The 17,315-nt window shown below is 42.8% G+C and overlaps 1 protein-coding gene across 1 annotated transcript in view; it reads left to right on the top strand.

Moving 5' to 3' along the window:
- Positions 1 to 17,315, top strand: part of LOC126355299 (solute carrier family 22 member 7-like) — a 570,778-nt gene that overhangs the window by 459,699 nt on the left and 93,764 nt on the right. Inside the window, exon 2 of the mRNA XM_050005590.1 lies at positions 6,531 to 6,790. Coding sequence (XP_049861547.1) covers positions 6,594 to 6,790 — 197 coding nt within the window. The 5' untranslated portion in view covers positions 6,531 to 6,593. The remainder of the gene's footprint in view (positions 1 to 6,530; positions 6,791 to 17,315) is intronic.

Genomic DNA, 17,315 nt, shown 5'->3' with positions numbered 1-17,315 from the left:
TAAAAAACAAGCTCAGAACGTCATTGCGCAAAAGTGGTAGGGAGACACGACATAGAACAACAAACACCAAACAGAACGTTAGAGAATGGCGACCATGCCAGGATGGTAAAATACCATGATGGAAGGGCCACCACGTACCTAACTAGGTCAGAAAAATATCCTGTAGAAAAATTTTCTTAGTAAAAATTTTTTTACTAATGTTATAAATAGTCGGAAACAGTAGCTGCAGCGATAGACAGTAAGAAAGTATTAGATAGAAAGTGAGACATTGTAGGAGAGACAATACCATAATTAAGCTGTGCATTTTAATATTGATAGAATTAGGTTTTCTCTCCAACGCAAGCGCACAATTGACGGATACATCGTTGACAAGTTGGTTGTGACCCAATAAGTAAGTGAATGGATTGTCAAGTCGTATGTGCAAAAAGTTTATGAAACGCGTGAGATCGTATGAGCGCATGTTGACGCGAAGTAGGGCGCGTGAATTGCTTTTAAAACAGAAGAAAATAAGTGATTCGGAAAGATTAGCAATGGCAGCTCGAGACCTGCTGCTGCTGCTGCTCCTCACGGGCAAGAAAAGCAGGAAGTTAGTGACCCCGGCAAATAGATTAAGAAAACGAAGCGGCAGTACCGTAATAGAAGATGACAATATGTGGGGTAAACGCGAGCCGTGCACGGCTCAGAGACCATTTTCCGCCATTCATGAACTTCATGTTCACCAACAACGATGGAATGTTTTTGAGTAACTATGCGCTGTATCACTGGGCTACAAATGTTCGCAATTTGTTCGAAGAACATTCAGGATATTTCCAGTGAATGATTTGGCCACCTAAATCGCCCGACGTGAATCGCATCGAATGTTTATTGGATATAAACTACAGATTCATTCCATGACTTCTGTTATCTCAGTGTATATTTCTATGGCAACGCCGAAGTGTTGCTGTGGTTCCAAGCACAAGAATAAACATTTGTCGCCAGCAACCATTCATAGTTCAGCTGGAAGCTAGCAATGGCGTTGGCGGATCTTTGTTTATCGATTGTACTACACGCTGACTACGGCATGATGGCTCCCGAGTGGTATGTCTCTTGCCGGCCCAACGAAGCAGAGAGATGTTACTCGTGGCACATGTTGCCACAAAACATAACGGCCAGTCTCTTACGTCTAAAGGTATGTATACCACTTTTGTCCAGGTGCAGAGGGGCCTGATCTGGATAGCAGAGGTGTGGGTATCTTTACGGAGTATTAAATGATAAGATATAGGTTTATATGAACAAAAAGATCGTTATTCCCTATAGAGGTACAGATAGGCGCGCCCAAGTCGGATTACAAGGGCATCAGCCAGTCTTGGTGTGGCCGAGAGGGGACACGTTAGAAATTTAAGTTGGTTCGGAGCTACAATCCTTAAAGGAGTCAGGAATGAAAAACGTCTTAACCAGCTGGATGCCAATGCCTGGTAGGGTGCGTGACTTGAGGCTGACGTCCTTCGGCTATAGCTAGTAGTCAACATTTTATCCTTGTCACATTATTATTATATGCGTCTGTCCTCGGTAGCTGAGTGGTCAGCGTGACAGAATGTCAAACCTAAGGGCCCGGGTTCGATTCCCGGCTGGGTTGGAGATTTTCTACGCTCAGGGACCGGGTGTTGTGTTGTCCTCATAATCATTTCATCCCCATCGACGCGTAAGTCGCCGAAGTGGCGTCAAATCGTAACACTTGCACCACGACGAGAGGCCCTAGTCACATCACTTCTTTTTTAAAATCTGTAGTTCAAGCTTCACAGAAACGTACCTCTGCTGAAGCGACACTTTTATGTGGCATGTAGGTGAAAATAAATTACATTTGAAAAACACGAAATAATTATTAAACTACCTGCGAGAACTGTACAGTGGGGCATAAATACGTACGTTGGGACTTAGAAAGTGGCAACACGGCTATGGAGACACTATGCAATGGAATCTGCTATTGTCGCAGCTAGCACACGTTGTTGACATAACTACCTTACCTCGGAGCATACAGACTCGCCTGTCCCACGTCACCGGTGTGCGCAAAATCGAGGGAAACACAGCCACTTGTTAGCGAGCGGTCTAACGTAACGGTGTCACTATGTTTTCGAAACAGGGACAACGGAGTTGGATCAAGATTGCATGAGCCAGAGGTCGTACAGCACGACAGTGTCATCAAAGTCTTCAAGAGGCTTGGGGGAATCGGCATTGGCGTACAGAACAGTGGCATGCTGGGTAAAAGCTTTCAACGAAGGTTGGCAAACTGTGTCAGACATGCATCGGTCAGGTCGTCCTAGCGCCTCTGAAGAAGTGCATGCTATTTCCGCGTTGGTGGACAGTGATTGACGCCATACGATTCGTGAGCTCGCCCACGAAACCGGATTAGCGCATACGACTGTGCTTCGCATCCCGAAAGAATGCCTGGGCATCCAAAAATTGTATCATGATAGGTTCCGCATGACTTGACGGAAATGCAGAAGCATTTTAGAGGAAAATTATGCGGACATAAGAATTATTGACTTTCATGCGTGTAAAATGTTCGAAGCTAGACAGCATCAGGGGGAATCAGCCCGCAGCTCGTGGTCGTGCGGTAGCGTTCTCGCTTCCCGCGCCCGGGTTCCCGGGTTCGAATCCCGGCGGGGTCAAGGATTTTCTCTGCCTCGTGATGACTGGGTGTTGTGTGATGTCCTTAGGTTAGTTAGGTTTAAGTAGTTCTAAGTTCTAGGGGACTGATGACCATAGATGTTACGTCCCATAGTGCTCAGAGCCAATCAGGGGTAATTAATTGCCTCTTCGGGAAATAGAATATACGAGGTATCCAAATCGTTCAAGGGTACCGTAGCACGAGTAACAAATCAGGAACAATTAAAGGGTGCAATAGAATTGGTGTATACTCAAGGCTCTGCATGTTTTATTCAAGGGTTATCGAATGAAAGAATACAGATGATAGTACGCAGTCGAGGCGAAATCATTAATTTAAGTGAGGCTATTGAACTCGCGCAACAAGAGGAAAGTGCAATCATGTCAATGAGAGAAAAGAATCAGAAGTCAAGGGAAATAAGTGGGCAGAATTATCAAAGACACCAACCAAAGCAGATGAAATGTTACAATTGTGGTAAAATGGGGCAGACATCCAAGCACTGCAACCGAAATACCAAAGGAAGATGGATGCAGACACCCAGCAGGACAGAAGATGCACATAAATTTCCAAATTATTGTTACCATTGTGATGAAACGCGCCATACAGATGCGAAATGTAATAAAAATGCCATAGGCGTGGGCATAGGGAGAAGTACTGTCGAACTCCTAAATGTTATCGGTGTAATAAATATGGGCATTTAGCATCGCAGTGTAGAGAAAAAATAGAAAAGTTCCGAGGCAAAGTGATGGGAAACCAAAGAGGTGTTACGGGCAGCAGTCACGCGCAGCCACCCTTAAATGGCCCAAGGTGAGGGTAGCAGGATGCGAAGCTGAAAATGATGTAATGATGCCTTATAGCAATGAATTGGGTAAAGAATTGATGCTTTCAATAGATACAGGAGCCCACATCATTTGATGTTAATGGGCTGTGGCAGGAGACGACCGACGCGAGTGCCTTTTCTAACAGCATGACATCACCTGCAGCGCCTCGGTTGTGGCCTAGACTGCTGGGAAGCCGTGGCCTGGTCATATGAGTCCGGATTTGAGTTGGTAAGAGCTTGTAAGTAGGCTGTTTAGGTTTTCATGTTGGCAACGCCACGTAGTGCTCTGTATGAAAATCACTGACTGTGCTGTGTGCAGTCTGTGGCTGGTTGGACTCATTGTTAGAATATTCGCTTGTGCAGTGTTGGGCAGTTAGATGTGAACAGCACTATGCCTATCAGTTCAGTAGTTAGTGCCTTCAGTAGGTAGAATCTTTTATGTAGCTGGCAGTATTGGCGCTCACTGTTTTTCATCAGTTGGAGTAACGAAGATTTTTGTGGGGTAAGTGATTCAGGAAAGGCATAGGTTATAGTTAGTCAGGGCAATTCGTTTGTAGGGATTATTGAAAGTCAGACTGCGTTGCGCACAGAATAAGTAAAGAGACAAATGTCTGAGTACGTTCAGTTTTACTCAGCTGTTTGTAAATCAAATAACGTAAGACGTTTCAAGCTGACAGTAGGTTTCGATTGTGGTGCAGACCTCGCGAAGCCATGGAGCCAAGTTGTCAACAAGGCACTGTGCGAGATGGTTGTGGCTACGTAATGGTGTGGGCGGTGTTTGCACGGAATGGGCTGGATCTTCGTTATGTTAGGCTACTTGGAGGCCGTTTGGAGCCACTCATGGACGTCATGTACCAAAACAACGATAGAATTGTTATGGGTGTCTATTCCTTGCGATTGGTTTGAAGAAAGTTCTTCTGGATAGTTTGAGGAAAGATTTAGTCGGCCCGATATCCCAACCTAATTCCAATCGAACATCTGTGTAATATGACTTCTGTCAGCTCAGTGTCTCTCTCTATGCCAACGCCTAAGTGTTGTTGCAGTTCTCAAAACGAATAAAGCTGACAACAGTGCTGCCGAGAGCCACCGATCTTCCTTTGTCGACTTTGCTATTCCGGCTACAACTTTACTGTATGGGCTATGGCTTCGTGGTGTCTCTCACCAGTGCAGCTAGGTACAGAAACGTAAGTTGTTGCAGATATTGCCACCAAACATAATGGGCAGTCTTTTAGATGTAAGGGTAAGGGGATATCACTTTTGACACTAGATGCACAGGTGCAGGGGCTTTGTCCCTTTTCTCTGGCAAAGAACTGTTTTGGTCCCTGGGCGGTCGACCGGCCTGCACAGCTGCCTGCTAACGCACCCTCCTACTGACTTTCCAGCTGGCTGGTTGCCTCCGCCGAACAAAAACTCCTGTGGCTGTCGTGTCTTGAATGTTTGTGCACACCAGCGTAGACTTTTTAATCTCAGAGAGCACTTGCGATTCATTTATTAGATTTGCATATGGATTAAATGGAAATATGGAAAACTGACACTACCCTATCGAGTTTGGGCTCAGACGAAACGTCTTGATACGCAGAATACAATGGTGAGGTTGGAATATATAAGAAATGAAGGTCAGGAGAGCACGCCACCTTACAATGACACATTATAAAAGTTAGTCCTTTGGGAACTACAGTACAAGTGGAACACGTCCTAACTGCCTAGGTGCCACTGCCAGAGAGTGTATGTTGATTGGAGGTGAAGCCCTTCAGCTGTTTTCAACAGTCAACACATCGTTCCTCTACTATTATCTGCATTGGCTATAGAGAGCGAGGGCAGACTGTCAGCAGGTCACACCCTTAACTACTATAGATGGACTCTTAGATCGCTACAGTTTTTTGTCTTGTGATACTTCACACATCCCTGTGAGGTGAAGTACATTCTTACGTGTAGTTTCCTATTGGATTGCAAGTGACACATGCTAGAAATCTGGTATTGATGCTGCGATTTGTTTCTTAGTTCTAGGTCTTGAGAGGACTCATAGATGTACCATAGTGTTTGAATGCCGTGTTTTTGTCGAACGTTACAGTTTCTCCATGGTGAGAAAAGCTAATCTTCTACATAGCGTTTTCGATGAAAGAGGGATGTGTGTATTCAAGAACGCCTCAGTGAATTCTGAGATGAGGAGTTTGATGAAAGTGATAACGACCCTGATTTCTAGTATGTAATGATCGCGTACTGATTTGGAGAAGGAAACTGAAGGTCATGAAGAAGTGATACGTGGTCATTACTGAGAAGTGTACTTCTTCGGTAAGAACACAAATATGTTTTCGATGGAGAAAACAGAACTCGCTAACTAATATAAGAACAAGGCCTCGCAATTGCAGATATTGCATTTAAAAAGGCACAGGCACTGTGGCAAATACAGCTGTTATGAAAAACATTAAATGTATTCACAGTTGTGAATATGGACATCCATCCGCTGTATAATGGAGTGGCTAGAAAGCAGATTTTTCGGTTATTAGGCTATCCAAACACGCTTCACGGTCAGACTAAAACTTCCATATGTCGTCAGCCACGTGTCTACAACTGCCACTTTTACATACATTACGCATATTCCCATACAGAACAGGCATTTTAACTGAAAGTCGTTTGCTCGGTGTCAGTGTACAAATAAGGTACTGTAGTACCCGTGACCGTCGGAAGTAAGACGCAACATTCCTCCTGACTTGAATGCATATGAGCAAACGTTTTCACTTGACACGCAACAATGGGCAGATTGTACAATTCATGCTCCATAGCAATTGCTTCGGTTTGACATTCTCTAGATGCGTGTAGCTAAATGTATAATACTTTTCATATCATTACAGAGTATTCAACAAGATCACTATGTCTCTTGTAGTTCATTCTTATCTTTATCACAAATGCATGTTAATACATGAAATTTTGTCACATTTATACCTGAGTACAGACGATTTCAGGCAGAATAAACTTGTGTCTATGTTATACCCACTCTCGATTATTGAACAAATAGGTAAATTGACCAGTGATTTGTGCAATGAATAATTCCTTCTTCTGTTACAGACTGTCAACCAGACCAATGAATACCACCATGATCGAGAGGTTCTACCAGCTTTCGAGGACATCATGGATGTCATTGGCTCTAGAGGAAAGTTCCAGAAGAGATTAAACACTGTTTTCATTTGCTATGGTACAATCGTCAATGTGCTGAGCTCGCAAATGTACAATTTCGCTATGCAAACTCCTGATCACTGGTGTCACGTCCCTGGGAGAGAGTTCACCAACTTAACTCTTGATGAGTGGAAGAGCGCCACTATCCCCAAGTAAGATATATATTTAGATATAGTCCATGTGATTTTTATTTAACAGCAGCTGAGAAAATGCAAACTCTTAAATCAAAAACCAATATACATCAGTAGGAATGTAATAGTGACTTCCAATCTGATTTGACCTTTGCCTGTCAGGTCGCCTACATGGAGAGACAAATGCATGACGTCATCATATCCTGCCCCCCTCCTAAGCAACGTCCCTCCTAAGCCATACCCCATTCTCGTACCCACACCCTCTCTGCCTCCATTATTAAGCTATGCTCCATTTGCAAACCAAACCCCCCTTTTTGGAAACAGGCCAACGAGAGGGTTTCTAAGCCTCAGACATATTTAGCTCTCCCAATAAGAGCTCAGCATATACCTGTCCTACCACATTTCTTAACTCATCCTTAAGCTACACCTCCCATTTTTCTTTTGGGAATGCGTCACTCAGAGAGTTTCTAAACCAATGCACATGCATCTCTCCACCACAGCTCAGTATTTTTCCTCGACTCCTTCTTAAGTCACACACCCCTTCTTTCGAAAAGCCACTTGCAATGAGAGGTACTTAACATTATTCTCGTCCAGCAGTGTTAGCAATTGTATAATGTATGCATGGCGTCGAACATATCTGCACCAATGCTAATGTTAGTCCATTTGCTGTACTCTGAGGCCCTAAAATAGTGAAACGTAATTAAATAAAGAATTTTAAAAGTTATTATTGGGTTAATTTGATATATTTTCTGATTTTGATAAAGCTGTTGCGAGTAGTATGTGCATTAAAATTTGTCTATTGAACATGCGTAAATTTCTAGTGACGTTTAACTCATAATTTGAAGTTTTACAGAAAAAAGGCATGAAGTTACAGCTAGTTATACAGCAATATCAATAACTTATTTTTGTTTAGCTATGTTTGAAAGTATTTGTAAGCGGAACTTAAAAATATTTTTGCTCACTTAAATGTACTATAATTTATTATTAGCAGTTTCGAGAGAAAGCACCATTTGTTTTTTTTTTAATAATGCTCAAGAAACAGTGGATAAAATAAACGAACTATGATCAACTGACGTTTTTAGAAATTTTTCGGTAATGGTTCCCTTCGCCAAAAACCATTTTCGGATAAACGATTGCAGGCTTTCAAATAACTACGCACCCTCCGACTCAACGTTGAAATCTTTAAAGTTTTGGCTGGTTTCGTTGTCTGGGGGCTGGGATACGTAGTTGCCGCATTACAGGCCAATTACTGCTGAGTCTACAGTATACGATAAGAATGCACACATGAATCGAATGGTCAAAGGTTTCTATCACTCGGCAACTGCAAATTATGAAAGTAACACATAAATTCGTAAACGAAAGATTGCAATTAAATAAAATCTGCAGGTACTACTTAACGACTTTAACTGATGAGTACAATACTAGAAGTACTTTTGAAAATGTGGTATATTTCTGCAAAACACTTATTGGTGTCGATGGCCCAGCAATTAAATAAAATATAAGTTGAATTACAGGGAAACAATTGATTCCTACAGGGCGTAATTAGTTATGAACAACAACATAGCTGGCGAGACATTCACTTCTAAACACACACTACGTCTTCACTGTAGAAGCCACGGAATTCTCACAAGTGCACAAGTCGGCACTCCGATGTTTCTCTATCTGCCGCGACCACGCGCAAACTGCTCCGCTGTCCAAGTCTTTCCGCCGACTGTGCGTCCGTCGCTCTGTACTGTCCGCATCCAGTACTCACTCCCGTGTGTTCTGTCCCGTACTGTTCACATCAGGCCCGTGTCCTTTCCGGAAACCCGCTTCCATCCAGTCTCCCGATTCACGAGCGCTGTGAGTGGCTAGCGTCCTCGCGCCATGTCTTCATGCCAACGCACAGTCACAGACATAATGAAACGTATACCAAATACTGGATATACATTTAAATAACTTGAAATTAAATAAATATTCCTATGGCTGGACTATAAACACGCTCTAACACACATTATTAAATACATAAACAATTAAATAAACATATATCAAAAGAAATTAAGCAAAAGATAGGCCAAGAGCCTAATGTCTCTGTGCTTTCTAAAACACAGTAAATATTTAACCAATTTCTTCATGAATAGCATATATCGGGTATAAACAAAGACATAGATGAATAAATACATTTATAAGCATGCTGCTACTGTTTTTTCGTGTAACTGTGGGGTACTTATGGCCTGACGCGATCGATAATAATCGGCTGCTTTGACCTCCAATAACTCATGTACTATTCAAGTTACATGCCTGTAATTCATTCTAAAGATATGGCGATCGACAAAATCGGATGAAGCGTTTACATTTTGGAAATTCGTTGCTTGTATAATTCATCGTGAGATACTAATCTCTAAACTAATAAAGATACTGGAAATCTGATTACAGCATCATAATCGTCGTTCAAATAATAGTAATGTACATGTTTCTTCTTGATGTATCACGATTCATCTGTCTACTATTAATTTCTACACGAAATGTGAAATGTCTGCCATTATTTAAAATATCGGTGCGCCAATGTTTCGAGTCTCCAGTAGGTATTGTGTGGTGAGTAAATAATGAAACACAACTCTGCGAATCCTCACGTCCTTTGGGGCACCAACCTACATTCATGAGGGGCACCAATTGCAGTAATGATTCTGACAGGAAAGCTTAAAATGATAGTGCTGCTCATGACACAGAAGTGTAACAGAAGAGAATGCACGCTCAGTTCGGACTCTCTGCCGCCATTAAGCTACATCTTGCCAGCTACAAGGTACTGTAGATTACCTAAAATCTCTACACAATATACATAATATACATCTCGGAAGGCAAAATTAAACATACGTACGTACACAGATAATTCTGTCCACAGGCGTTACCTTTCTTATTTTTCGTCATATTCCATACCTCAGCCGCCTAAAAATATTACTAACATGACTAGTAGATATCAAAATTAATTTAAAAAAGCCACGCTTAAGAATTTACAACCGATGCAGTTCTCGGGTGTCTTTCAGGCTGTCTTACACACCGAATACGCGCAGCAATGTGACCAAAGCAACGAATTAAAATTTCAGAGCTACCAAATAAACTGTTCTACCTATGAAATAAAGATCGCTAACGAGTCAGAAACAACTGCTTCCTGATGAAAATGTCACGACTTACTCATTGCCTTCAATGATTCCATAAAATAAAGTTACGTACCAGTCTGTTTTCTGTTATCTTGTACCTGCTGCACCCGCTTTTTTTTGTCATACTGTAATTTTCTCTAACAATAACCCGTTTAGTGCGAGGTCGCAGGTTAAATCTTTGGTAAGACTAATTTGAAAGTCTTGTGTTAATAATTGTGGCGTGAAAAATAGTGGCAACTAATGACTCACCATGTACATCAGGAGGATCACATAAAATTACTGTCCAGAAGTTGCAGAGATCAACCTTCTATGGGATGTATGCATTACACTTCACAAAAAGGACATCGTCGACATTCAAGAAATTGTCAGAACAAACCATTAACTTGCACCATGGACACATAATGGAAAATGGCGTTCCACGCAGATCACAAAGGTTCACATAATCAAGATCGAGCCGGACTGCTTGGGAGTTACAAACCTTGGAGGACGTTCAGAAAGGTATCCACTTTTAAGGAATGCATATAGAATCATACTGATGTAAAAGGGTTATGAGAACTGATGGAATGTGATGGTATGTAATCGAATGCGAAACTCTCTGCCTTATAGCTTATGTGAAACTTGCTAAACTTTAATGCATAGTTACACATAGTGCGATAATATGTTATTCAGGCACGGGGAAAAAAAAAAAACATCCAGAGGCTGAATTTGTTATGTTCTTCCAGTTGGTGTGATCTGCAAAGTCACGCATTTTTCAGGAGTGATAGTATGCCTTAAAGAAGTATGATTCTTATACGGAGACCAAGAATCAAGCGGAAGCAAGTTATTTTGATCAGCTATGGCCCAAAAGTATTACTCATACAGTAAATGTATTTTCCTTAAGCCCATTTTCCCACTCTTGCTTGCTGTGACGTAAATATTCACTACTGCCCTTCCAAGATCACCCACATGAGGAGGAATCGCATGTGCCAGAGCACCTCAAATTCTCGAAGCACTGTAAATAACTTTCCAGCCTATTTATCATCCACATTAACAGACACAAAAATTGTATACAAAATGCGTCAAGGCCTTGATGTTCGGATGTTCGTTGATATTGATACAACTCCCTTGGTGCCTCTCATTTCCAGGGTTCCTTTCAAATGCATTTCCTCTTCAAATCCCGATTTGTCGAAACTGAGAGAAAATTCCTTACTGAATGATGGGATAAGTTTGTTTATCTGATCTGTAAATTTCTGGGCCGATTCCACATCGTCAAGTTGATTCTTTGTTTGAAATTCCGTCATATTACGTCTTCCAGTTCCGCAGCACAATTTGAAGTTATGCAGCGAATCACTGCTTCCCTTAAAATCACTGTAAGTCCCCCGAAATTTGGTGTGGATAACCTAGTATGTTACCGTCAGGCATATTGTGTAAACTTCGTCGAGCATCCTTGAAACGCTCAAACATCTGTTTTTGTTTTTGTAACAAGTGCGCCTTGTCCTCTTTTGAATATCCGTTGTTTTTCTTACACACTACCCGGTTCTACTGCTGCAAGCTTACTCGAAATCTATTCGTAATTGTTTTTTTTTTACTAGGCTGTGGATGATTTTTCAAATACGTAAATATGTTTTGGTACTCGGCACTCGTTGGACAACGATTTTCCTTTATTGCGTTTCACTATAGACGGGATTTGTGGCTCTCTGTCCAAGGGATGATTAACTAAATCGCTCGATACCTGTTTCAGTATCCCTTTTACTTCTTAAGCATGTATATGAAGATTGTATCTGTTCTTTCGGACATGTCCGAAACAACAGATACCATCTTCATATAGTTAAGGCTAACGGGTCATTGACCTTCTTCTTCTGTGCTGGATGCACACGCATTGCCCGAACTCTTAAGGGACTCGGTAAGATTGTCTGCCGTGAGTAATGAGTGTAGTGGGCAAGTGCACTACGAATGTAGTGTGTGGACATTAAGTGGGGTATGTTGGTCTCACGGGGAACATGGAGGGGTTAATCCCTGCAGTCACACTATTCTCCGTGCCCTCGGTGGCTTAGATGGATAGGGCGTCTGCCATATAAGCAGAAGATCCAGGGTTCGAGTTCCGGTCGGGGCACACATTTTCAACTGTCCCCGTTCATCTATATCAACGCCCGTCGACAGATTAAGGTCTTGATTTAATTATCATTTCATGTTAAGCATGTACCTTCATCACTGTACTCCTCATGTACATTGTCCACACAGGCGAGCGTATACGACACCACACAAACCGCTGACTCATCTCGCAGAAGCGCTAAGTTTCATATGCCTCTTCCTGCTCAGGCTGAGAAATTCGTTGTGTTCCTCTGACGAAATGTCGATAACTTCTATTGTAGATACAATGGAATACTTGCTTTGTGTGTCGTCCCAATTGTTCTGTTCTGTATTAACACCACTAGCACAGTAGAACGGTTGTGAATGACTCGTCAACCAAGCAGTTCAGATACGCCCCGTAACCTCATGCTGTGCTCACCAGTGCATGCTTCCAGTCCCGCCACCTGCGCCATTAGACGGCTGTATTTTGGTTGCATGGAAGACGCTGTATGACGTACAAAATGCTGTAAATACATTATTGGCATAGCATTCAGAGGGTTTCTTGTAAGAATTGTAACTGAAGGTGGAGATGACAAATTCTAGTTTAACACTCAAATAACTTACATGTTTACCGCCAGGTGACGTTGTCGACCACCGCCCATATTTAGATAGGAGCACACCCTGCCATTCTCAAGGCACAACTGCAAGGAGGAAGCAATGTGCAAAGGAATTTAATACCTCGGTTCACAGAGGAGAAACAAGGAAGATACCACACACAGAACACGTGTCTACACAAACAAAGATAATATCGATAGTGACTATAAATCAACAGGTCAGGTTGCACTAACTGTGTCCCTCTGTTTTTTGATGAGAGAGAGCCGGATTCCAAGCAGCATTTAAACATAATCCACCATCTCTGTTTATAAGGTTGCTTGATAGCTTGATTTCTACAGCTTCCTTAATAACACTATCCCAATAGATGGACGTGCAAGCCAAAATCTCCGTGTTGCTGTATTCCATAGAATGACTGGTGTCAAGGCAATGTTCTGCAATAGCGGATTTGCTCGGGTGTTGTGAGCGTGTGTGACTCTATGTTCAATACACCGGTCTTGCACGGTCCTGATTGTCTGACAAATATATGACATGCCACAACTGCAAGGAATACGTTAGACACCAGCCTTACGCAAACCAAGATCATCTTTTACGGACGCCAACAGGGCCTTAATCTTAGAAGGTGGTCGAAAAACACATTCCACATCATATTTCCGCAAAATACGGCCAGTCCTGTTGGAAGTGCTTCCTGCTTAATGCAAAAAGGCCGTAGACATAGGTGCCACTTCGTTGCTATCGTCACTCACCCGTTGCATAGAAGGCTGATAGTGTAACGCCCGTTTGATCTGCCTCTCACTATAACCATTCTGATGAAAGGTGACTTCGAGATCTGATAGCTCAGCTGCCAAACTTTCAGAGTCTGAGATAACGTGGGCCCTGTGAACCAAGATACTCCTTCACGCTGAGCTGAATGGTGACAACTATCAGCTCCCTGATAGAAGTCAGTGTGAGTAGGCTTCCTATAAACAGAACGTTCCAATGTACCATCAGTCTTCCTTCTGACCAACACATCAAGGAAGGGAAGGCATCCACTCTTTTCCACCTCCATACTGAACTGAATATTCGGGTGGATTGAATTCAGGTGTTCTAAAAACCGGTTTAAATTCTCACTACCATGAGGCCAAACAACAAAAGTATCGTCTACATATCTGAAAAACACACAGGTTTCAAGGTCGCTGACTCCAACGCCCGTTCCTCAACGTCCTCCGTAAACCAATTGACCATAATAGGTTTAACACTGTCCAATTAAAACTATAGTTCCAAGGGTCTCCAATTGCTTTCGTTAATCAATGTTCAAGGGTGCTCACCTAGTCATGGCACTGGCCTGTGTGGCGCAGTTTGTGTGATGGTTCATGGCAGTAATGTGTATGTGGGTTGTGTGGACCTGATGTAGCTAACAGGAAAAGCGTTGAAGCGGAAAATGGCAAAGAGGTCGTTGCCAGGACCCTCAAGCAGAACAGCTCTGGGCAGGCTGCTTTGACATATAGTTTACAGGTGGTTCTCATGGAGGTAAGCGTTGTGCACCATACAACTGGGCGCCAGGATTCCCGGTAACAAGTGGCTGCTAGGGCGACAAGCACACATCGTCTGCAGGATGAAAGTTGAAAGTGCTGCTACAAGGGCGGCACAAAGGGCTACAGTATATGAGTCGCATGGCTACAGGTTACAGTGGGCTGGTGCGGCCACTGTGAGGCCAGCACCATTTTGTCGACAGGTTGGTCACGGAATGAGGCTAGTGGAGTATGTGACTAAGTGGCAGTAAGCAACATGATCTGCAGAAGGGGCAGATACAGCAGATGAGCCACTTAGCTACAGGTTGCTGCAGCCTGGTGTAGCCATGACAAATGTGGCCTGATGATGGTGATGGGTCAGCTACAGAATAAGGTTGGTGGCGTGAAATAGGGCACATGAATAAGTGGCATCAAGCAGCAGGGTCCACAGGAAAGACAACTATAGTAGATGGGCTGCATGGATTCAGATTTCAGAGGGCTGGTGCAACTGTGGCGAGCAAAGTGCGAAGGTGGCGATGGAGGGGGAATGGCATGAGATTGGTAGCGTCAAATGGGCACATGTGTGAGTAGCTTGAGACTGCATGGTCTACGGCACAGACAGCTAGAGCAGATGGGCCACATGGATAGAGGTCGCCATGGCGAGGAGATCACGATGCTGGCAGCAATGTGGCTGGCAGCTAAGCCATGCACTGATGAGCACCTCGCCACGGTGGGACTGGCTACATTCCCAGCATGGCAAGCAGGCAGGCAGGTGTTGAGGGGTGCTGGTGGTTGACCTGCAGCCAATGGGCATTCCTCTGGCCAGCACCATGCCGTAACAATCAGTCACAGTGCATTGATGCGCTCTGCCCTCCAGGGGAGGCAATGGCAAGCAGCTCCTTCCACAATGACAGTAGGTGACGGGCTTGTGCTTATCTCACACACAGCGGTGCGGCTGCATGTTAGACTCTGCCCCAGGCATACTGGAATGGACTAACGAGGTGCTTCTCAGGCCACACAGGAAGACATGACCACTAAACTCTTGGTTTGCAGAGAGTAACAGCAACAACTATTATAACTGGGCACGAAGTTTTGAATTTGAACCAAAATTTCATGGTCATCCTCCATGGTTTAGATTCTAATTCTGACACCAGATGTGCAGTATGCAGATCAGGAGCATCAGAAGGCAGGTGGGGAAATAAGAGATTTAAATGAAATAATTGGTGTGTAGTCTTGGTGCTCAGAATATGGGAAAGGCTTCCCTTGGGGCACAGATAAAGTTTGATTACCAGTCTAGGTGTCTGGACAAAGAGATGAACTGAGTAGGTTGCGGGACAGGTGTTGGTTTAGTGTGGTGAGAGTGGTGGCTGGCACTGGTGAGCAGGACCATGTGTGGACGGCTGTAGTTGTCCGTTCTTGCCGAAGTCAGTATCACTAGAGTGAGTTGCAGCTGTGGGTTTCCCATCAAGATTCTCCAGCAACCACAGATATGACGCCCATATTCATGTTCCCCATTTGCTAAACGGTGGCATGGGTACGCTGGTTTATTTTACAGTGACGCCATTGTGGGTCGTGTGATGTTGACTTTAGTAGCTTCCTCTTGAATGAATTGTTGTTGTCCTGAGGAACAAGTGGCAGATGGGCATAGTTGAAACTATAATGCAAGAGAACTTGAGCCGGCCGGCGTGGCCGAGCGATTCTAGGCGCTTCAGTCTGGAGCCGCGCCACTGCCTCGGGCATGGATGTGTGTGATGTCCTTAGGTTAGTTAGGTTTAAATAGTTCTAAGTCCCAGGGGACTGATGACCTCAGCTGTTAAGTCCCATAGTGCTCACAGCCGTCTGAGAACTTGAAAGACTCAAAGAAAAATAAAATATGAAATTTTGCCTGAAATTTCCTTAATATCTGAAATAGACTGGACATTCTGTACTTAAATTAGGCGACAGTGTGGGAAGAAACTTGAACTAAACGAAAAACTATACAATTTGCACATGTCCTACTTACATCTCTCTCTCTCCACCTACCTTTGTCCCTCTTCCTCTGTCTCTCTCTCTCTCTCTCTCTCTCTTTCTATCTCTGTCTGTGTGTCTGTCTGTCTGTCTCTCTATCCCCCTTCCTGCATCCCCCTTCTATCTCACTCTCTCTCTCTCTTACACACACACACACACACACACACACACACACACACACACACACACCACACATAGTTAAAACTTTCCACAAAAATTTTACTCAGGAATAATAAGTATCACTGAAATGCAACTAAATGAAGTGGAAATATAACTTTCACAGACAAGTTTCTTAAATATGAAGTTAACAAGAACAAAATAACAAATGCAAACATTAGTTACATTTTAGTATCAGTAACCGACTAATAATCGAACTGATTGTAAAATGAGTAAACGATTTAATCAAAAACAAGAAAACTGAGAGAAACATACAGAAAATAACAGGCAAGCACATTAGAGAAACAAAACTATAGGAAGGGATTAGGGAGGGTAAGTCATAATCACAAAACTGGCAGGATTGACACTCTAATGAAAACGGATTTACAGTGATATATAAATGAAAAAAATAGGAATCATATAAGACAAAATATTGTTGAAGAACTAAAGTTGGTCGAAATATTGGCCATCAAAAATTTACTCACAAAAAAGAAAAAAAGTCGTCAGCACAATAGCAGAGAAGCCAGGCCCAAAGTACATAAAGAAAATACCCCATGAGATCAATTAACAGTTTCAAGAATGCTGCGACCTGCTACAAGGAAAAGTTCACACATTAAGACTTTTCTCAGTATTAAATAGCGTAGAAAAAGGAAGTATATAAAGATCCTACGCATCAACCTAAAAAATATAAGATAAACAGATCGGAATAGAACAGGTCACAATCCCAGAAATCCCACAAATCACAAAATACCGCTACAGATCAACTAATATGAATCATGAATTTAATCACAGTGCAAAAGAACAGTCAATATGACAAATCATATGCTTACAGTGGAATGGAAACTGTTGTGTAGAACATAGCTGGAATGGAGTCGGGCTGGTGGTTGTGCAGCCATGGAAATGAATATAAGTATTGAATTATTAAACATAAAATAGATGTGAGGAACAGCATGCTGATACACTTTCAGTAAATTAATATATCCTCCTGTAGTTCCTAGAAGACCCTGAGCAGGGCTCAAACCATTCAGTGCAGCCGATATCTTTCACACAATCAGCAGAATTAAAATAGAATCTTTGCCATTAGATACGTAATCG

This window comes from Schistocerca gregaria, chromosome 3, assembly GCF_023897955.1.
Source record: "Schistocerca gregaria isolate iqSchGreg1 chromosome 3, iqSchGreg1.2, whole genome shotgun sequence".
Taxonomy (NCBI): domain Eukaryota; kingdom Metazoa; phylum Arthropoda; class Insecta; order Orthoptera; family Acrididae; genus Schistocerca; species Schistocerca gregaria.
The sequence above is the reverse complement of the archived record's forward strand: the minus strand, read 5'-3'. Positions and strand labels throughout refer to the sequence as shown.